At 36.8% G+C, this 23,553-nt stretch overlaps 1 protein-coding gene across 1 annotated transcript; it reads right to left on the reverse strand.

The window, feature by feature from the left end:
• Nucleotides 1-1,561: 1,561 nt before the first annotated feature.
• On the reverse strand, nucleotides 1,562-23,059 carry ppil2 (peptidylprolyl isomerase (cyclophilin)-like 2). The gene is made up of 20 exons (XM_044026569.1): nucleotides 22,903-23,059; nucleotides 22,684-22,733; nucleotides 22,039-22,084; nucleotides 21,869-21,931; nucleotides 21,611-21,662; nucleotides 21,398-21,449; nucleotides 21,165-21,256; nucleotides 20,741-20,830; nucleotides 20,544-20,619; nucleotides 20,284-20,444; nucleotides 17,768-17,843; nucleotides 17,193-17,299; nucleotides 13,733-13,822; nucleotides 11,737-11,770; nucleotides 8,715-8,832; nucleotides 7,889-7,945; nucleotides 4,877-4,949; nucleotides 4,480-4,542; nucleotides 3,037-3,179; nucleotides 1,562-1,825 (listed from the first exon to the last, which is right to left on the reverse strand). The coding sequence occupies exons 1-20, from the start codon at nucleotides 22,932-22,934 to the stop codon at nucleotides 1,720-1,722; spliced, it is 1,581 nt and encodes a 526-aa protein (XP_043882504.1). The 5' UTR covers nucleotides 22,935-23,059; the 3' UTR covers nucleotides 1,562-1,719.
• Nucleotides 23,060-23,553: the final 494 nt, after the last annotated feature.

Consider the following 23,553-nt stretch of genomic DNA (forward strand, 5'->3'; position numbering starts at 1 on the left):
GGCTCCGCTACTTTCTCGAGACAAGAGACAATAGTTCTATTCAAAAAGTGCAAGGTTAGGGAAAGTAAATAGATGTTATACAGATGAACTCCATCTCTGGACATTCTTTGGCGTTTGACTTTCATATAATGAAGAAAGAAAACCGTTGTGTTTTACATCAGAACGATAATTCCTCAAACATTCAGTCGAAGAGACCTAGGTTGAGTACGTAGGAGCCTTTGTGACTGTGAAGTTGAGACCTCTCTGAACTTAGAGGTGTGTGGGTTCATTCAGCAAGATTTAATTTCCTCAACATTGAAAAGCTATTTCATTCAGTTAGGAAAGTGTTGAAAGTAGAACAATGACGACCACAAAAACAGGAAGGAAATTAGGAGAGGTTTAATCAGCTGAGGAGCCACACGGGAGTGTAGGGGCGAGCACTGTTGCTTCACAGCCAACAGTGTTGGGTTTGTGACCCAGTTTGTCACATCAGTGTTTGGATGTAAAGGTCAGTTTTGTTATCCAGTTATAAAAAATAGAGGTTGTGTTGCTGTTTATGTGATGCATGTCTCCCTTCGAGACACAGACCTTCTACTTTCTTTGGTTTTCTTTGGTAACTTTATAACATATTAAAAATTCCTAACCGATGGGAACAATAACTGCCATCACAAGGGAATTGCATTTTGTTGTTAAAGCGTCATGCAGCTCAGTAAATGGTTGTTGAAAAGTGAGCAATGGTCTACACAACATATATATGTACTGGATATATATATGTATATATATGTATATATATATATATATATATATATATATATATATATACACATATATATGTACTGATATATATATGTATATATATATATATATATATATATATATATATATATATATATATATATATGTATACATATACATATATACATATATATATATATACATACATACATATACATATATATATATATATATATATACATATATATACACATATATATATATACACACACGTACACATAAATATATATATGTAGGGAGAAAAAACAAAAACTTTGCTGATGAAGGGTTTATCTTGGGTGAGGAGATTCTGTGCTTATGTCCTAAAATAACCAGACTAGCAGTGTGGACATAAAAGTGACCTAGCTTGCAATCAATATTTTATGTGTGAGCCACCTTGACTTTATAACAATCTATAACTCTAGCTCTGTGAGGCACGTCCATTAAAAATGTTCAACGCTGGGACTCGAGCCAAAGTAACCAGCTCAGAGATACGATGCCTCATTCTCGACCACTAAATAAATCCTGAGCAAATCCTGACACTTCCCCTCTCCTTAGTCTGATGTCAGGTGTTTATCATGTTCACATAGTGAAATCAACCCCTGACAAACATCCATTAAACTACCCAGGACTAAAGATGTAAATCAGACTATTTTAGCACAAATATTGATTAAATCATCTTGAATGATGAAGATAAGATTAATTCATATGTATACCAAGTAGTTTTTGCTCTTAATGACAGCTTCAGCGAATAAAAATTGACAAAACAATGTGTAAAACTGACTAAATGAAATTAACACACCATCAATGAAAAAGAAAAAGAAGTAACTTTAATTAAGATTTTCACAAGATGCCAAAACTGTTGAGAAATGATAAACAATACAATAACCTATGTATTAATGACATACGGTTTTATATACTGGGGGTTTTCAGTAAAACAATCAGAGAACTTTAAAAGTGTTGCTGCTACCAGGAGCTGAAGTCTCCGAAGCTGCTTTTGCCTTTAGACTTCTTGGGTGCCACTGCTCCGCTGGTGGACGGGCCACTGTCATCTTCAGCAGCAGGACGTTTTCTGCAAGAGAAGAACCAGAAACATTCAGCTCCGTGGGTCTTTTGTTTTATAGATCATCTTTTTCTCTCATTTTCTGTTGTTCTTTTGGCAGGACTTTCTTCTTTGAAAATCATGTCATTTGTGTCTTTGATTACACTGAGTATCTCAGCTGCTCAGGTTTATTTCTTCTCTTACTTGAAGTGAATTTGGAAAAAAGGTTTTGACGAAACCACTCAACATTTTCTCTTTTTTAATCAACACAAGAATGCTCACATCTCTGAATGAATGCATACACTTTACTAAAGTTTCTTTTGAATTATCTCTATCTATTTATCTAACTTATATTTTGCCAAATAATTAACAATGAAATGCTGATTTCCAAAATCCAAGGATAGGTCTTCATATGTCTTAGTTATTATATCCTTCCAATACATTCTCAAAACATATTTCATGCATTTTAACCTTAGAAAGTTTCTTATTCCAATTGATTTTCCTGAAACAACGAGCATTTTCCGCTCCAAACACCAGTTTTACATTCAACTGTCCGGAAAAATGGACAAACTGTTATCTGAAAGCATTAAAAATGCTCTCCATTAGAGGATTTATTGCCTAAGACATATATTGGACATAGTGCACTTTCTTAAATTATTTGCACCATGGGTGGGATTGTAACAGAATTATTTAATTTCACTTCACAGAACTATCTTGAATTGGTTGAACACAAAACTATAAACGCCTTGCAAGGCTCAGCTTAATGGAGTAAAATGACAAAAAACAGATGTTGTCACTGTGGGCTTGCTACTTCAATATCAATATGCATGTTGTAAAATGAACCATACTGTAATATCTTCAACTAAAAATTTTTTTTACCTCAACTCAGCAAAAAATATGCTCTGGGTAATAAACCTGAATTATCCCCATGAGGAAAAAGCCTAATCTTCTCTATAATTGGCAATTTTGCACATTATGTCCCCACTCATTTTGTGTTGCTATAATGTTTTATGGAGCATTTATTACTACCCTGTTTATCAAACTCTCTTACATCAGAGTGTGTGAATACATTTTATACAGTGTAGGTGGCGACCAGGCAATCTTCTAACTTCAAGTTTGAGCACAGGAAGCATTTATTAATTTGTGGTCTGACCCTACTACAGCAATGGAGAGTCACAATTACTTCAAAAACAGAGTGGGTGAGTGCAGTTTTCTGATTGTGTGTGTGTGTGTGTTCTTACATTGTGGCCGGGTTGATATATTTCCCTACACCCTGTTTGAAGGTTTTTGGTGCCTGCTGCTCTTTAGTTTTCTTCAGGGTGACACTGGTCTGCTGCCTCTCCTCCTCTTGCCTCTGCACCTCTTTTTCTCGTTCTGCCGCGATCTGAAAGAGCCAAAATCAGGTGAATCTGGGCAGCCCATAACCAAGTGGAAATTGGCTTGTAACCAAGGCTTTCGCCGGTTCGAATCCCGGGACAGGAAAAGGGCTGAGGATGTCCCTAAAGGTGTCTAATGTACCCATTGCTCCCCCAGGCTTCTCTGCCCAGTTTGAATGTGTTCACTTTTGGTGTGTAAGGATGAGGTCAAATTTACTATCACTAATTATTGTGTGAGAGCAAATATAGCCAATTGTAAATCTACTTCTTCAAAAAGCATGTGTCAGATTAAAGGACACAGAGAACACGCTCACTCTGCAGAGTGCAGACATCGAACATTATCATAAGTCCATGTCTGAAAATGGCTTAACAGTTAAGGTCATTACACGAACTTCTTAATTTGATCATTAGAAACATCGGCTTGGTGCTAAGAACATTCAAATGAAGTATTCTACCCAATTTTAAAACAGTTTAAAGACTCGACTGACAAGAAAATAAACGGCAAATGACTCAATAATGAACAGAATCACTGGTTGCAGCTCCATGCTGTTGACATAATTTATTCATCCCTACAGCTCACCTTTTACTGCTAACTTATAAATACCACTAGACTTAAAGGTTTTTGGTTCACCTCAGTCAATATTCCAGTTATAATGAGCTCGTGTGGAAATCCACAGCATGGAATAAGGTGTCAATATTCAAATCACCACACTCTCTCCATTGTTATGTGCACAAAGACATTCTGCAGATGGGACTTCCAGTCTGGATTTAATTTGTTTGACAGGGACAATGCAGTTTAACATAGCTCAAAAAGTTTAAAGCTGTTTGCAATTTGCAACTCCAGTCCCTAGTTAGGCTTTTCTATGTAAAATACATTATAAAAACTGAAAATGCATGACGATGCAACACAGTAAAATACATAAAGCACACATACACAAACACATACAACAATTACAAAAAAATACCTTTAACTAGAGTGGGTATGACTCTGATTTGATTTAAGCCAACATTCAACTTTCAGGGTAAAGGATTTAATAACTGAAATTGATTTTCTGTTGGAAATAAATGTCATAGTTGACAGGCTGTGAGGCTACAGAAAAAGCCGATGCGGTACTTTACAGTTACCTTTCACCGTGCTCTGACTTACACTCTCACTTGGATAAATCTGAAGAGAGACTCTGGGGTCAGATTATTGTCACATTTGAAAGCTAATTTATTGATAGAAGATTTTGGATGCACTTCCGCATTGAAAAAACACCGTTAACTGTCATGAAATCAGTATAGTTTGTGTTGACAAAAGGTACACACCTGAGCATCAGCCTCTTCATACGGGTCCACGAACACTGTCGTACTTAGGATCTTTATCTCCGACTGTAAAATAGAGTAAAAAAAAAAAGGTTGTTTATAAAAAGCAGCTCACTGGTGACAACAAAATACTAAGTATGTGTCAGAATATCATCATGTGACTGTGGCTGAGTCTTGTGCTCCTTAGCAATGTTTACTCTTTTTAATGAAAGTAATATCACAGTTGCACTCTAGTTTCATCTGCTGGATTTCAACACTGTAAAATGAAACAACCAGACTAAAGGAAAATCCTGAGGAGTATTTCTCTGATCCCAGTGAGTAGTTTTCATTACATTAGTAGTTAAATTTCACTACGAAGTAAAAGTAACTGTAATATATTATAAATATTATTATTTCCTACCTTTGGTTTGTCTGTTTTGGGATCACTTTCCACATTCTCCATGGCTGTGAGTGCCTCAAATCCACCAACAACCCTGGAAAAACAAACAAACAAACAAACAAACAAACATCTATTAATTTATACTGAAACAAGTCTGTATGTTTACATCTTCACAAAAAAAGGGGAGACATGGTTTCCCTCCAATGGTTCAGCATTAATTTGACATTGTAAAGCATGACAGCATTTTACATAATCCAAAATCTTACCAAATCTGAACCCTTTCAAATCCCTCATGGAATCTAATTAAGTATCTTTAATCTTTTTCAAGTAAATTAAATTAAAAATGACTACAACACAAAGATTGATTTATTGGCTTAAAACGTTATAGTTTTAAGCCAAACAACAACTTAATTAGTCTAATTAGTTTTAGATGCTATTAAATTGAAAAATCCATCATTTTAAACATGGAGATGCACTGAAATAACAGCTGGAACATGACAACATTGACAGATTTGTCACACATTGCTTGATCCAAGTAACTGAGCTCAGGTCTGGACTCTTCTGGATTGAAGGAACCAATATCTTTTCATGCAATATGTCGTGTTTTGGTTGATATGATATTAACCGTGTTCTCTGACAGTCGGCCATCACCAAGGCCACCTCTACTGTTAACAATGTCTGTGGCAAGGAGAGTAGGTGTGGCCAATGCTATTGCATACACATGGTTCAGTGCTGCTAAAGTGAGAGTTAATGATCACACATCACACATAAACTTTAAAATTTGCAGCTTTGTGTGAATACGGCAACTGTAGCCAGGGAAACAAGTGATTCCAGAGGAAGTCTATTTGAATTGAAACCAAGACTAACATCTTCATCGACAGAGAAAAAACAGATCAATGAAGAACAGTGATAGTGTTGCAACAATGCCTCTAAACTCTGATTACCATCAAGCCTCAGGCAATAAAAAACATCCATGATAATCGTCAAATTAATTACCCATTCCTAATATTGAGGAGACTGTGAAGGTCACAACGTGTGCTGCCACCACAAAACTGTGCTATGATGCTGCTGACTCAAAATAGGCAATGCACCAGTGAAAACATTAAGTCCAATATCCACACACTTTTAGTTCAATTGTAGTCTTTACAAGCTCCTGAAGTAAACATCTTTAGCTGCTGGATGCTCCTCTTTGTTCCCCTGGTCTCTGTTTGGCTCATGTTTGCTTCTGAGCAGGAAGTACAGTGAGCTTATTTAAGAGCTCTTTCTTGAAAATAGCCACCTGTTACTAAGAAAAAAAGGCATTATGAAAGCAGTGAGTGTGAACCAAAATAGTAAAATTGTGGGCTGGAGAACAAAACAATGAGGTGGAAGTGAGAGGTGCTGCAGAGGAAAGCATCTTTGTAGGTTTATGACTCAGACACATTTCACATTGCTCTGACATCATCATTGACACATCATCAAAAATGTACAATGGCCTCTCAAGGCCTTTCAGATGTTGCCAATTAAAAAGAGAAGTTAAGTTAAGATGTTTTCTTTGACTTTCATGACCCCAACCTTTACCTTTAAATTTAGAGGGATCTGTACAAACTTGACTATTTTCCTCAGGCAGAAAGGAGAAAGAGATGCAGCTAGAAGCAAAGTTTTACAGCATGTTTTCAGCACATTGGCTTCCTGGTGTAAATACAGGAGGGAAAACAATTGCAGAAAACATATAGACTGTCAAACACAAAGTGCATTGAGGTTATGGAGTCTCCCTGATGCTGAGAACTGTAACAAATTGGCTATTTATCATTTATCATTTCACTGACATGAAATGACTTACAGTTACAATATCATAGGTGTTGAAGTGGACAACATGGGTCTGGGATGAGGATAAAAATCCTCAAGAATCTTTTTAACATTTTGTATATCACAAGTATAATGGCATATTTCCACTGGCTCTACTCGCCACACCTTGCGATGGCACAGTTTAAGTAGCGTTTCCACTAGCATAGTACCTGTACCAGGTACTATTTTTAGTACCTGCTCCGGCGAGGTTCCAAAAGTGTGCTCAGTAGGTACTATGCTGTACTATGCCGGCCACTGACTGGCCAGAGTGCCGTCAAAGGAAGAGATGTCCGACACAGAAATCAAGCCGAACAGTGCCGAACTGTAGATCAGCTAAAACTACTTAACAATCCTAAAAATGTGGGTTAATCTCCAACAATTAACAGTGAAATCTCTATATTTAACAGAGGAGTCATGTGTATTTAGGGACAGCACCACTGATCATGCTGATCTACTCCACTGTAGTCTGTGGAGTAGGAGTCTGTGCTCTATCACAGACCCTGCCGCTGTATTTCAGTCCAGACACTTTGTGTGCAGTTTCACGCAGCCGTGCAGTGATGACTCCACCCACGTTGAGTAGGTACTTTTTTTGTAGTGGAGATGCAACCTAAACTGTGTTGTGCCAAGGCAAGTAGAGCCGGTGGAAATACGCCATAACACTGCCATGTTGAGAAATGTCCAGCGACTAGTCGGAAAAGGAGCTGGATGTGTTTAGCAATGATAACTATGAGAAGAATCCAGATGAAAGTCATTTAAAAGCAGTCTGAAATATTTCTAAACCGAGACATGGCAGTCAGTTTAGATTTGAATCTCCTATAAATGTTTCACTGGTCTTGGTTGGCAGTCAGACAGCAGGTTACAGAGACATTTCTCATGAGTTCTGTTTTGATTTGTGCGCATGTTTTTTTAAACAGGTATAAACCAGTGCAAATCATATTTTCCAAACTGCAGCCTTCATGATTTGCTACTCGCATTGTTTCAAACCGCAACTTTTATTGCTCTTTGACATCATGTCTGATGAAATTACATGGTTGGAACTAATTGTGTAAGTGCATAACTAAGTGTCTGCGCTGTCTGCAGCTCAAAAGGAAAACATTTATTAAAGAATAACATAAGAGGACAAGAAAAGTGGTCTACTTCAGATGCTAAAGTACACAAAGACAAAGACAAAGTACAGTTAACTTATAACAAAGTGAAGACGTTTACCTTCCAAATACTGTGTGCTTTCTGTCAAGGTATGTACATGACCGGAATGTGATGAAGCTAAAAGGGAAAAAAGAGAAATAAATTTAAAAAAAAACACAATTAGTATAACATATTTAAATATTAGTTCAAAAGAATTAATAAATTAAGTCATAATAGTTTTGCTAAACTACTTTCAATAAGAACTGTAACCGCAGACAATTCAATAAAACAAATGACAGTTTCAGTATTTATGTCTAAGTAAATAATCAAATCTAAAACACTTACTAGTGTACAACACTTTTCCTTCATATGGAAAATGACTAACTAAATACCAATAAACTGTAAATTTAATGTATAAATGGATTGCGACAACAAGTTTTTTTTATTATTCATCCATGGGACCTCAGCAAAGAAATCCAAGGATCGAAACTCAATCGAACTCACAACTGATAATATGAACGGCCTCTTCTTGGTTTTCAGTGAGTCAACCAACAACACAGAGAAGTTCAGCAGTTGTTGTCTGCAGAAGTTACCAAGAGTGTCTAGCGATGAATTATAGAATTTAGCAGAGCCTGAGCACAGAGAGATGCAGCTGTGCTCCACTTTTGTCCCCACCCGACTCTTTAAATTTTAATGGCTTTTTCATTTTAGGCCATCTTGAATCCCTCAGGGCTAACTACTAAAGAGCTACTAAAAGACAGTTTGCAAACATTTTCGATCTATATTACCTTCATAAAAATCCAATTTTATTAATGACAACTGACCAAAGTAATGGCTGATATTTTAGCAAAACTAGCCAGTTTTGCTAAACAAAGAACAAAGAACATGTTTAAGAGGTAATTCTTACAACTGGGACTTGTTGGTGTTTGGACCAGAGTTGGCCATGCTGAGAACACCCCGGCCAGTGTGGGACAGATTGGGCCGAAACTCATCCTTGAAAGGTTTTCCCCAGAATGACTCCCCTCCTGTAAATGGACAGTGTAAGTGAGAAACGTGAGGCAAAGTAAAATCACTCAGGCAAAGAGTGGAAACAGATAATGGAGATAGGTGAAGGTACAGTAAGTAAGTAAGAGACAGGGGTCAAGTCACAAAACATTTTCAAATACCATTAATACATTGCATTAAAAAAAACAAACCTTAATGGGATTTCCCTAAAATGTTCAATGAATTCCCAAATTTTACCAGATTTTTGCTGTAGAGTTTTAACTAATCTCTTGACTTCAAACTTGGCACCTTCGAGGTAAAGATGAAATATCTTCACGGGCATTTTGAGCTATCATACTGCCAGAGTCCAAATACACTTGGGTACAAACTTCCCTATCTGTGGAAGGAATTACTTCAATAAAATGTGTGAAGACAGAAGCCCGGTGACTCAATCCACATTTCAGTATAACATACAGTATAATACATCCATAAATATGCTGTTTCCTTCCTTATTCTCTCTCTTGGGCTGTATTCAAATGAAACATTTTCTTAGTTCCATGTAACAAACCTGGTAGATTATCTGGATAGTGGATACATCTAAATTGCCTTCATTAAAGACACCCTGTGAAGTTTTTGTCCACTCATGGTACTGCTTTGTTTGTATTTTGTGCTTAATCAGCACAAAGGGTTCATAAAATAGACATTTACAGAAGGGGGCAGTAAAGCAAACATCTTGTAGAGAAAACAATGTCAAAGAAAATGGTGCAGAGGACTATGTCAGCTGGAATTCACATTGGGGACAGTCCATGTCTAATCAGCTGATGAGAACTTCACACAAGATTAAAATTCAGGGTCAACACACAGACGAACAATCATTCACTCTCACATTCACACCTATGACCAATTTTAGAGTGTCCAATTGACCTAATGCAGGTTTTTTGGTCTGTGGGAGGAAGCGGAAACAAACCAGTGACTTTCTTGCTGTGAGGCAACAATGCCAGCACCTGCACCACCATATTATAAAAATGTATAAACACAGTCTCAAAAAATAAATATATATTATGACACTTATACATTATTTATATGTATTCTGGTCAAAATGTATGAAAACATAACTCTACCGGGAAAATTTAATGTGTGAACAAATAAGGTGTTTGATCATAAAAGTGCAACTTATTTGGAGACACATCTCCTGGAATAAAACAGTTTTTTTTGTTCATTCGTTTACAGGCAGCAGTTTACAGACAGTGTTTATTTAGTGTATGTATGGGTTTAATGTATGTAAGCAAAAACAAGTAGACTCTGAAGTGAGATCATCTCGTGTTTAGTTTTCGGCTCTACAGTGCACAGTGTTTGACAGTTTTAATTTCAATGTCAACAACAGAAATGACTAGCTGTAACATTCATTCATATTACTGCACCATAAGAGAGACAGGCACTACGTTCTCGTAAAAAGCAAAAGACCGGTTTGCCCTTGAACGGGGAGCCATGTTGAGAGGCTTCAGCTGTGAATCATTATTTGGCCTGACTTCATCATTAAGAATCATCACGATGAGTATACAGGAATATGCACTGCAGGAGCTTATTGGCTCACGACAGGAGAAGAGGTTCTGTTGCCCTGAGGTGTTTCACTGTCCTGCACCGTGCCAGCTGCATATACAGAATATGTGCAGTGTTTGTTGTATGTGTGTGTGATTGGTAGCACACAAACAACAAATCAGATGAGGTGTTGTGTAGCCGTCAACATCCCCTGGTGACATTTTTGCATAATTTATCAAGATGCTGACATTTTACCTCAACACAAATAAATGATAAACTAAGGGAGAGCAAGAGGGGAATAACAGGCAAAGGATTGCAATTCTCACCAAACTGTAAAACAATAAACAATATTGTATTTATTTCTCATGTTGATAAAAAAATTTCCCTTAATTTAAATGAAGAGGAAAACCGAAAACTGGAGGTTTATCAGGAAAGAAAACGATCGATTCTCCAAAAGCTGCAAGACATCTCTTCTAATAAACACATTATTTGGCCATTCCAAAATACATGAGCTTATGTTTTTCCACTTCTTGTTTGAAATATGTGACCAGAATTTAATTTACAAGTCAATGTGTAATACATTTCTTTCTTTAAAGAATCATCTCTAGATATATGAGGCTCTTCTGCACTTGGGGGAACGCTACAGTGAGCAGTTTGCAGGATGTGTCGCTAGCCAATTTATGTGCAGGCAATTTGTGTCTTTTGTGTGTTATTTTTTAAATCTACATGGTTTGTATGCATTTCAAATAAAGTGAAGCGTAACAACAAAATGAGTGACAAACGTTCCTTATAGCTACCTATAATGGCAAGTTCAACAACACCCTTAATCTTAAAACAGCAGGCAAAAACACACTGGTGTATAATCTCAGCCTGTTAGGTACAAAGGAGAAGTCATCTTTAAAAAACAGTTTAAAAGGTCTGAAACAGAGTTGTGTGCAAACATTGTTCAGTGCAGGTGATGAGGAGGATTTTAACCACAGGCCAGGAATTCTGCACCCTCATAAATCTGTCGAGGCGGTGGGTGCATTTTGTGTACACAAAGGACACGTTGTGCAGCAAACTCTCACGGCAGCACAAGCTGCATGAAGGCAGGAAATTAACTGTATGGGTCTGAGCAGTCAATTACACTTAGCTGCCTTTTAAAAACAGGAATATTACACCAAATGCTGGTTATTCACCCACACCCAGCCCTCTTCCTTCCACATAGTCTCTTGTTTGTATGTGTGTGTGTGTGTGTGTGTGTGACTCTGGTACTCCTTTAAAGAGTATATTTAGCAACACTCTTGAGTTACATATTGAGTTGCAAGCAGTATTTACGCAAAGCTTCCAAAAAAGGAACTATTAATAATTCAACAGAGAGCCATTATGCAACTCAAAATGTGGTTTAAGTGCAGTCCTCCTCTTACCTGTGCCAGTGCCAGTGGGATCCCCTCCTTGAATCTGGAAACAAAACAAAAATCTGTTAGGTTTTGGTCAGCTTCTGATGTTGTGTGTGCTGCAAACTGAAAACAAAATACAGGTTTGGCCTGCAATGAATAGAGGTGTCGTTCCTATTTATTACCGGAAAATGTACAGTTTCTGTTAAGCAGTTAAATGAGACTTCAATTTGTAACCTTATATTTCTTTTTGTCAAGCAGCCAAACCAGAGTCATGTTCCTTGTGATTAGGAGAAAATGTCAAAGTTTTCCAGGATACTGGCTTCTATTGTTCATTGTTAAAACTTAACTTCCCTAGTTTTGTTTCTACTCAACTCAAATCGCTACAGGTTTTGACCACTGGTGCTGTTGTGTTCCTGTTCCCTTTGCATGAACTCATTGACCATGGGCCAGGTAAAATACTTTCTGCTACCATGGAGGAAGTGAAATAAATTTTTGACCTCTCTCTAAAAGTTTAAATAGTTTGAGTTGCTTTGCTACACAGGACAGTAAAACAGCAGTGGTATTAGTGTAGTGGTACTGCAAAAGTGAGGATTGTGATTAGGGAGTGTGAAAAGATATATATGAAAAAAAATCATGTTGGTGAGAATTGAACTTTTAAAAGGCTATAATGCAAGAGTTGTTGAAAAGACACTGTAGCAGCACAGTGTTAGCTAAGAAACCTAATTAAGTCCAGTTTGCCTCCAAGAAGGAGCTGGTGACATGGTCTTTAAAAATGGCATTACAATTAGAATTGAGAACTTTTTTGTATGCACTTGTCAATACGATGCTAATTGTACAGAGTAATGTCAAATTAAATAATGTCATTCACCTAATTTCTGTGTTTATGATGCGTAAACAACACCACCTGGTCTTGAAATCTGCTGTAAGGGAATCAACTACCACGGTTCAGTTCTCATTAAGTATTTGCCACTATTCTCTTCAAGGCAACCCTTGCCTCATTTGAAGCAGGGGAGGACAGGATGAAGGCAGAAGTGGCACAGTAATCACGGATAAACAATTCAAAGCTTTCCACTGTGTATGAAAACAAAAGCCCAGGATGTAAAAGGCAAGAGCCCTCTTAAGAGCACATGTCCACTCAGAGTAACTTCAATAATAGGAGAAGAAGCTGTGAAATAAATTACCAAGAGCAGCTTATCAGAGAACTGTCATTCCAATTTCTCTCTGGGTTAAGAAGCTGCAGTCTCAGAGTGAGTAATAACAAACACATGTACGTTTACTCATCTCTGAGGTGGAAAACAATAACATGTCTTATTTCAACAAAGAACCTGGTGATAAGACGACATGGTAAGTCATTAATGGGGAGGAGAATACAGCATTAAAAGGGTGGAAAATTAACATACATAACAGCGAGAAGTACTTTTGAACCAACCTTTGATTTACAGCATGCTACTAATCCGTTAACATACATGGTTAAGAATTTAAACTTATTCCAACCCATCATAAAATTGTAAAGATTTCATATTTTATATTTTATATGTAAAGAACCAAGAAACTACTTGCAGTACTGTCAGTATTGCAACACTCTGTATTGATATTTATGCAAATATACAACCCATCTGAATATTTAGTACACAGTACACACCTCTTTTGATCCAGCAAAGCAGCACATATCTACACTGCTCTTCCTATGAGGGTCACATGAGGATAGAGCCAACCCCAGCTGACACTGGCAGAAGGGAGGATACACCCCGACTACATCGCTAGGCTAGTCTATTAAAGGGCCAACAAACAGAGACAAACCACCATTCACACCCACATTTACATGTACAGGCATTTCTGAGTCTCCCATTACCCGACTTCTTCTTTTTTTACTTCTCTTGCCATGGCGACTACCACCTTATAGACGTTCCCTTTCACTTTTGCTGCTATCCTCCTGTCACACATCACTACAAACTTATTTCGCAACAGAGCAAATTTACCATGAATAACGCAGAAAATAGTTTGAGGTGGTCAATGTGCTCACCATGAAATTCCGGATGGACCTGTGGAAAACCGTCCCATCATAATATCCTTTCTTACACAGACGAACAAAGTTCTCTCCAGCTTTGGGAACCTAGAGGAAAGAGTATACAGTGTTAGTTTGAATGAAAGCCCAGCAAAAGTATTTCTCCCTAACTTTTCTCAGCAACAATTTAGTTTCTCAGTGTCTGATACACTGAAGAGGGTCTTCACAGTCAATAATATGAGATGCTCTATTAGCTTTACATTACTGAAAATATTAAGAACACAGTATTATACACGCATCATTAAACACAGACAGTGTGTTGTCAAGAAACAAAGTAACAAACCCATGGTCTGCATTTTCTCATCACTGCAACATGAGTGTTATCATTGTACATATTAATAAAAGGTCATCTGATTTTTCAGTACTTGTTTAACAAAGTAAAGTGATGTGAAACACACACCCAGTACATTATTCATGCCCGCTGTCTGTGAAAAGAAACTATAATTTCAATGTGTTCCAACAAAAAGACAAATTAAACTACATTCAAGCAATTTGGGTGTGGAGAGAGACTGAGGTACCTTAAGACATTTAACACGACTGGTTTCGTCACCATTTTCAGAACAAAAATCGATGCTGGGTACAGATAAACGAGACAACACGTACCTAATTAAAATGTGATTTCCTAAGAAAAACAACTACTACTAGCTACTACTTATAAACACAACAACATCTCAATTTACTACAAGCCAGGTTCTTAAAAGCAGCAAAACCTTTTACTTTATTTCAAATTTAACACCATCGTGCACTGCTTAAACAGATGTAGACTGTGGAAAAAAATAAATAAATGTTCTTTATTATTTACACTCCCGCATCCTGAACCTTGTAGTGTGATCTGAGCCAGAAAAGGAAATCAATGTTGACTGTGACTTTTCTCACTGAAGATAAAAACCAGGTGTTAAGTCAGTGTTGATGAGGGTTTTTTTTGTTCACTTTGTTATGAGATAAAATAACAGACTCAGTACTTCATCTCCATACAGGAAGGATGAAAGCAGCATCAGAAGAAAAGTAAACAACTAGAAGTGACATGAGGTTTTGCCTTCATATGTGTATATATATGAATATATATAAATATATATATTCAACAGACATGGACATGCAATTCTGTCTGACCGGTTAGAGCGATTTAGTATTGGAGCTGTTGGTAGACAGAAGCCATAGACTCAGCACTGTGCTGTACACTGTGCTGGTAAAACAAACCAAACAAAGAACCAAAACTTCATTGAAAAACACCCACTACTATAAGCCGATTTTGACCGACCATGTGTTGAATGAGATGAGTTTTTATCCCCAAAGCAGAGGGGGTGTATATGGGGTAAATGAAGCTAGCATGGTCCAATGTTACCAAGATGAACAGCCTTGTGGGACTATGTGTGTGTCTGAGTTCATTTGTGTGTGGGAAACTCAACAATTCCTCTTTAACAACAATGGCTGGTAAAGATTTCCAAGAATTACCAGATGCTTTCTTAAAAACTATTGTTAATTCATGGGCTTTTTGTTGTAGTGTGAAAAGTATTTCTAAGATCTTACTGGTCTTATTTGTCCCTGAGTCTCAATTTTGCTGTTAAGGTTAAATGCTCTACCTCTTCCTCCATTTATTACAAATTCCAGTTTTTAAAACATACCAGAAAAAGGCTTGATGTTCAGAAGCACTAAAGAAAAAAAGAAACTGGGATTGATTTGATCGATTTCAGCCACTAAAAGAACCCCTTAAAACAGTAATCTAATAACTACTTAAAACATGACTAAACTAGAATGCATGAATAAAAAGACCTGATAAATCAATATAAAAGCCTCTTCTTTGTGTTTTTGTCACTATGCTTTCATCTTATTCCTTTCTATCTTTAACCAGAAATGTTTACGTCAGAGATCTGTATCTGGCATCAACATGCAGACATCTTCTGCCATTTGCTGCCGCCGTCCTGTAATAGTAGTTAATTTAGCATGTCTGCATGCATGCTTTTGTGTTTGTGTGCTTGGTTCTCTTCCTAGTGACTTTAAGCCTGGGAATGTTTCAATTGCAAACCATTTTACAAAAAGCCCAGTTGCCAACAACTGTCAACAATCATTTATGTCAGCATGGAAACAATATTTGTTGACGCAGATGGAAAAAAAAAATATATATAAAAACCCTAACCTTAACCACAGCTTCTCCTCTTTTATATGCATTACCTTTGGAATGAGTGACATAACACCCATTAACATACCTCCTTTAGTGCACATTTCTTTTTATCTGTAGATCATTGGATTCTCATTTAAAACTCAACCTCATTTTAAGAAAAATGTGTTGATAATATTAATTTGTTTGATTAAATTAATTTAATTTGTAAAACCATTTGTACATCTAAATCAAGTATATTTATTGTATCCACGGTGATGTCAAATATAATAAAGCTGTGCCTTCTATGATTTATGTGCGACCAAAGACACAAGCTGTGCCATCCCTTCCCCAACATCTGCCCCCTCACATTTCATATGAGCCGAGGATAACAAGGGCAGGGGAGGCTGAGACATCTATAGCTGGATAAGCAAATGGGCACTTAACGTGGACGTGGGCTCTGGATTTGTGTGACTCTGTGAGTATGTCACAGTGAAGCAGCACTCATTAATTCATAAACAGCAGGCCACACATAGAGCTGAAATCCTGTGTGAAAACCACTGGGGCAGGTTGTTTAACTGCTGCCGCTTTCACCTCATTATTCTGAGTCGACAGCTCAGAAGCCAATGAAAATCAAGCACAGAAGACGCCTGGTTACCAGGGCAGAAATGCATTCCTGGAACTCATGCCGTCTCTCTGGATCCACATATCTAACCTTAAAAATGAGGCAGACGAGAAACACCCAGTGGCACAGACTCTAGTGGATTTCAGTGTTTTGGATTAAATTTCCCATACATCGAATCATTTGTGGAGTGCCACAACAGAATTAACAGTGACCAACAAAAAATGATTCCAGCTTTTTTCCCCCAACACAGTTAAAAACACAATGTACCGTTTCATACATTCATCTCCCTGCCTGTGCAGCTCTCTACTTCTCTCTCACACAGAGATGCATGCAGGCAGCCATACACACACACACGGACTGACAGCTGATTGATCTGCCCCTGCTCTCCACACAAAGTGAACGCAGCCAATATCAAACTATGACGCAAAGAAGTGGGATATTTGGTACAGAGAAGACAGTCCACCAATTGCTGGCTGGTCTTTGGGAAACATTGAACCACCAGATCAGGACAAAAACCTACATCATATCATCTGACCAACACAATGAAAAAAACTAGCCATGGATTAAAAGAGTGACTGATTTAAAATGTTGCAGTTTTAGTAAATGATGTCTGAGCTTGGCCACTTCTGTGTGTTATTTACCTTACAGAAGTTAGTTTGATAATGTCAAATTGTGCAGATAAGTTAACACATAATTACCTTATCACAGTGTAACTCGAAATTGATGTCTCCTTTGTTTGTGTGCACACGGACGTAGCCTTTTTTCTTCACATACTGGTAACGCACAGTGTCGTCTGTGATGGCATCTATAACAGTAAAATACAAATTTGGTTAACAAGTCTTCAGATTTTATTGAATGTTTGTGAGTCTGAGCTTGATGTTGCTGTGGATCAGATATCTTGACCTTTAAAAAACAGACTGCAGGCTCTTATTTAGATTGAGGCATGTATTAATCTACCATAAACATTTAGAGCTTCAATTTTTGTATCAATGTCCAAACATACTTAATATATTTTGTATGGGATTCAATTTTTTGGCAAATGTGACTTAGAGCAGCTCAAAGGCTGACAGGAGAAGATCACAAAGTTTGAAACTGAGCAGCAGCTGCATTCATCTGTAGGAGCACAAAGCTGCACTTTTCTGCATAAGTGCAGGTGTGACTAGCTGGGCTTCCCTCAATAAACAAAAACTTAAGCCACAAATGAAAAGAAGAGGTGAATATTTTCTTTCAACTGGGAATTTGCAGAAGATATTTATGTGAGATGCTCACTTGCCTGCTTCGTGTATTGTTGCAGGAGTCATGGCCGTGGACGTGAATGAGGCAGAAACTCTGCCAGTGGAGTAGTGAGCCTAAGAAAGAGAAGCGAGACAAAAATAAATTAAGAAGGTATCCATTACTTCTCCTTACCCTGCTTTTAAGCAATACTAATAATGTTTATGACTGATTAACTTCTTTGTGAGGCCCTCAAAAGCCATTGACTGAGTTGATTTAAAAAGAAATGTACTTATTGTCTTTTGAAATTATGCAATCTGTAATATAATTATTTTATGGGCAATACATCTTAGGTCAGGATATAATATAAAGAGCAGAAGCATGTAGTTGCATAAAAATAACCCAAACACCCAAACCATACTTGATTTAAACAAATACTATTTGATGTAATGTGTCAAATGCATATTTTATGCACTAATAATTGAAACATGTGATTTTTAGCAGCTTGGTTGTTTTAAGGAAGAGTTGTCATTCACAAGCAAATTGTTGCATTCTCAATGCCTCAAGGATTCAATTGTATTTCCTTCAGATACACACCTAGTTGCCAACAATTATAAATGAAAATTTTAAAAGCTCAAAAACCACGGTGTAGAACCATCCATGAAAATTGCTTGAATTCTTTAAATGTTAACAATGGTTGTAGGATCGTCATGTATTATTATATCACAGATGAAATATTTGCTCACTAGCTGTTGGGTACTGAAACAGTGTTAACATAAGTATGGAGTAAATCAAGGTGATGAGTTGGGTGGCCCCTGCTGATTTAAAATGGATTTCTCCTTAATAACAGCCTCTGCAGTGTTTGAATGATTAAGAGTACAGCCCCCAACTGACGAGATTCCTTCTGTCTCATAATTAATAAGCAGTGGAGATGCTTTCAGGCTCTTGTAGATTAGTTTATAATAAAATACATTTGCTGAATAGAAACAAATACCTAAAAATACAATAAACACTGAAGTGAAAGAGAATTTGGTGAAGACGAAAGTTAAGAAGTGAAAATGGATTTCAAAAGTTTAAGTATTTTCTACAGCCCTGATGTAGACTCTGCTGCTCTAGTTCTTGTAAAGACTTATGAAAGCACGGACTTTATCTTGTGTGATCCGTCTGACCTATATTCCCTGCTCTCCTAGATGCTGTCTGAACATTAACTCAACTATGAACCTGAGCTGGAGAGCAACAAAGGAAAAGCTCCAACATAAAAACAAGCAGCATTGATTACATTAGCATGGATATTGAGTTAGGTTTGATGATAAATATCCTGAAATGCATTGTGTAGGACATTCCATTAGATTAGACAAAGTGAGTAACAGATTTTTAATATTTCATACTATTGAATTAAACATTAAAAATATGCCTAGTTCTGTTGTTGAAAGTAGATTGAACCTTGTGAATCTTACATTGGAGTGAAAACGAGTAAACATGACAAACTAATCCTCAGTTTTGACTTTCCACAGAATCAAACTGGTAGCAAAGATTTGAACACTGTAAATGTGCAATTTGACCAGCAAGTGTTTAACTAAATACGACTACTTTTACAATTCACAGTGAACAGTCGAAGATGAATCCCTTTATGTAATCTATTAATTATAAGTTACAAATTTAAATGCAACTAAACTATACTTATTCTTATTATAATCATAATTGTATATTTTAAATACATACAAAAAACAATGGTTTAATCAAATGAATAATCTGTTTGATGTAATCTGTAACAGGCAAAAGTGGAGATAATGCCATCCAGACAGAATCAGACTTCACCCACCCGGTTATTCGAGGACACATTCGGTGGCAGTATGACCATATTTGACCTCCTTTGTTTGACGCTTGTTTGTCTTACAATTAAAACTGACCTTAAATGACTGAAGAAAAACCTTTAGGAAACTACACTAAAAATCCTTATTTTAAGTAATTTAACAAAACCTGCTGATTATTATTTTTTTATTTTCTCTTTATAACAATTAAATAATAATATTTTATATTTGACATATTGTTGAACACACATTTTTTAATATACATTAGTGTAAATTAAAAGTGAAAATATTATTATTATTGTTATTTCAACAATACTGTAAACATCCTTTGTTCTCTTTCTGAATGCAGTTGTTTTGTCTTGTTGCCAACAATGATATTAATCTGTCTGAGTGTGTTTGGCTCCCTCCTGTGTACAGAGTAAAACTCACACATACACAGCAGTACAGCTGATTTACAAACCTAGTAAGAGCTGTTACTGTATATCCTAAACGGTGTGTATGTGTGTGTAAAAAGGTGAAACTAAAAATGCATTCTATTAAAATTCCCCTTGATCAACACCTCAGAAATGCAGACAGTGTCTGACTGAAAACCTTAGAAAAGCTAAAAAGAAGTCATAGATTTATGATTGTGACTTTTTTTTCTTCCACATTTTATATTTTAACTAAGCTGTATCAGCTGTCTCCTTGTTTCTTGTATAGTTTATCATCCTCTCTCTGCATCTATAAAGTATTCAATAACTTTGGCAACATGATGTTTTTTCCTTACAGCATTCAACTTATCCGTCTTCTTAGCCTCAGGCTCCTTCATGGTGGAAGCCAGGAGCTGGTCGCCCTTGTAGTCTTTGTACAGCTCAGCTAAGGTCTCTCTGGTCTCAAGATTAGTGGTCCTCAGATGGTAGGCTGGATCCTGCTTAGCTTTTTCCTCATCTAAACCATGGCAGGGGATAAAGCAGAAGAGAAATGAAATGGTTTAACAAAGCACTCTGAAACACAGAAATACAGTAAAATTGTGATTAAAAAATTCACCTGGATCCAACACCTTTAGGTTGTTCTTCACGTGGAAGAAGTCAGAAACATTGAATTTGTCCAGGTTTGTTGGGTCCTAGAATGACAAAGCAATCATTAAATAAATGCAGAATGTATTCAGAGAATAGTCTACTGATCCAAAAATAGTGTGCAATCAAATATTCAAACTAAACAACTAAAGTAAAGCGATAACCCACCTGAAGTGTTATTATATCCTTTCTGGTAAAGGGCTCATCAGTCAGCAGATCTTTAAAACTCTTAGTTTTAAAGTTGAGTTGCTCAACAGCCTAAGTGGAAACAGAGATGTTTTTGCAAACAGTTAAGTCACTAATTCATCACGAGAGGGAACATTTTATTTATTAATTTCCCACACATCAGATTTCTGTTTTGTTTTCTTCCATGAAAAGGGGATTTACTTTGTCAAAATCATCTATCAATACAGAAGGAACTGTTTTGTATTGAGCACACTAATTTGGTGTGATGTAAAGCCGCATCTTACGCGACCATGTGGGCTGAGCATTATAGTCAACTCAAAATTAGTAACATCTGTGTGTTTCTGTGTGTAAATACTGTCTTCTGTACAAACAGAAGTCATATAGGGATCAAAGAAGGTTTACCTACCTCATGAGAGAACACGTTGCCTGTGACCTTGTTGGCGACGATGTAAGAATTGTTTGTGAAGACATTGTATAGAACAGGGCAGTGATATTTTCCTGTTACAAACAGATAACAAAAATCAGATGCAAACAAAGTACCAGAGTTTTCCAGTAGTGCTATTACTGACTACATTTTCAGCCCATTTCTCTAGTTTCTGTGTGAATATTTTGTGGTTAAATTACATTAAGCATATTTACCTTCATTGTTCTTGGCAAAGTTAAGTCTGACGAGAGACTTTGCTTCCAGTTTCTATGAAAATAAATTAAAAACGAAACTGAAGTGTTAGTGGGAAATCAAGTTGATTTGACTGCCTAATTATATAGTATTAGCCTAAAACAACAAAGGTATATAGATGGATGGATAGTAAAAATTAACCCATATCAAATAGCTAAGAATAATTGTTGTCTTACCTCTCCTGAGGCCGGATTAGTGCCATACTTCTTGATCCATGGAACAATGCTCCTAAAACAAAAATTATATAATTTATAATGTCAAACAAAGACGTAGCCATATTCCTAAAAATCTGGATGCCACAGATGCCATTTGTTCAATTAGAGTTTTTTTCCGTTTCCCTTCATGGTATCACAATAATACAGAGTGACAACTCGCAGACATCAAGTCTGACAGGCCTTCATTAAACAGGTCTGTTATGCGCATCATGAACTTACAGCAGGTCAAAAACAACACCCTCCTCAGTGCAGACGGGATACTCAAACGGCTGAAGGGACAAGCTGAAAAGTTTCAGAGAAAACAAGTTGAAAAAATTTATGTAAATAATATGTAATTTACAAGTCTGTTGTTAACAATATCAAATTTATTGTGCTGCCACTGCTCTTACCTGCAATGATCAAACGGAAGCCGTCTGAAATTTGCCTGTGGTATTTCTGATGAGTGAAAACATAATGCCCTATTAAATAAATGTCATTCTTTATCAAAATTTTTCACACTGGTCTGTAAACAGTGAGCAGTGTATATTAAGCAAGGACAATTAACCAGTTTCCCAGTATACCACAGTATAAAACCAAAACACAACATTAACAACTTATAGACTGAGCTGTTTTAAAATCTCATCATACCTCGTGCACATACAATAACAAGTCATTAGAGGGCAATTGCGTGGTTGCAAGCTCATCAAAAAGGTAAATGCTTTACGAAAAGCTGCATCGAGTTAAGACAGCGTAGCAATATGTACTGTGATACAACTGTCTTCAATATGAATTAGGGCTGGGCGTTATACCGAGTTTGGTAATAGTAATTTCAAGTTATTTTGGTCAAACTTGGGAGTAGAATGGTGAATTCAATTTGCGTTTTATTACACTGAAAATGCGAAATTAAACATAGAAACACTTTAAGAAACGCTATTTACGAGTATAAGTATCTGAATGGTTTCCATCCATCCACCCCTCCACCGGAAGGTAAAGCGGTTAAAAACTAACATTTTTAATTTAAATCAACAAAGATGAAGCAGTAAAAAGAAACTAACCGGATCGTTTTCCTCCATAAAAGTGTGTGTACTCCGCGCACGTGATGTACCTGCCATGAGATTACAACAAAAACACACCGTCAGACACAATTAAGTAACATGAAATCAAAAAATGAAGTTGGCAATAGTTGTCAACAACCAGAATTAGCATGCTAAGCTATCACCCACGAACGCTCCTCGGCACTATCGTTTACTATCTAGGATACATTTAATGCTCACATCTTATCTTTTTGGTGCTGTCGCTTCCCCATGTTGACTTTGTGTGTAGGTCTGCAAGATTATCAACAATATAGTCACTAAAATGAATCACTTCACAGACAAACGCACGACAACTCGTTCGCCTTTAGCCTTGTTCCTGTTGACGTTCTTCGTCGGTGTCGGGACTGACTGCAGTTCACTTACAACAGCGACGCTCTGCTGCCCCCTATTGGAAAAGAGGTTAAAACAGATACGCATTCTCTGGGACCCAATGGCAATCAGAGGTGAAGAGTACTAAAATAGACATTAATGAAAGTTTGCTAAGAGGTATAATTAAAGCACAATTGAATATATCATATGTGTGTGTCTGTTTAACTGATTGTCTAAGTATTTCCATCAATATGTGATCAAATGTATCTCTAAAAATAACTGATAAAAACACATACTTCTGTAAAACAGGAGTGCACTGACAGAAAGTAAAAGACAATGAGTTATTGGGCTGTTAATTTTTATGTGTTGTTCTATCACTCTTCCCTGCCCTTGATCCACCCTCTCAACGTATTTCCTATGGGAGAAAAAAATGTATGAATGTATGAAAACATATTTCATTAAGACCAAAGTGACCAAAAACGGTGGATAACGACATTTAGTTCAAAATGCCATCTACTAGTT

Source organism: Solea senegalensis, linkage group LG5, assembly GCF_019176455.1.
Source record: "Solea senegalensis isolate Sse05_10M linkage group LG5, IFAPA_SoseM_1, whole genome shotgun sequence".
In the NCBI taxonomy this organism is placed as follows: domain Eukaryota; kingdom Metazoa; phylum Chordata; class Actinopteri; order Pleuronectiformes; family Soleidae; genus Solea; species Solea senegalensis.

Excerpts from the sequence above, each read along its gene's own strand:
- ppil2 (XM_044026569.1), bottom strand. The coding sequence starts at position 22,934 with ATGGGGAAGCGACAGCACCAAAAAGATAAGAT. Across the intron at positions 21,450-21,610 it reads CTAATCCGGCCTCAGGAGAG|AAACTGGAAGCAAAGTCTCT; the intron begins GTAAGACAACAA and ends TTATTTTCATAG. Across the intron at positions 1,826-3,036 it reads TATATCAACCCGGCCACAAT|AAAACGTCCTGCTGCTGAAG; the intron begins GTAAGAACACAC and ends CTTCTCTTGCAG.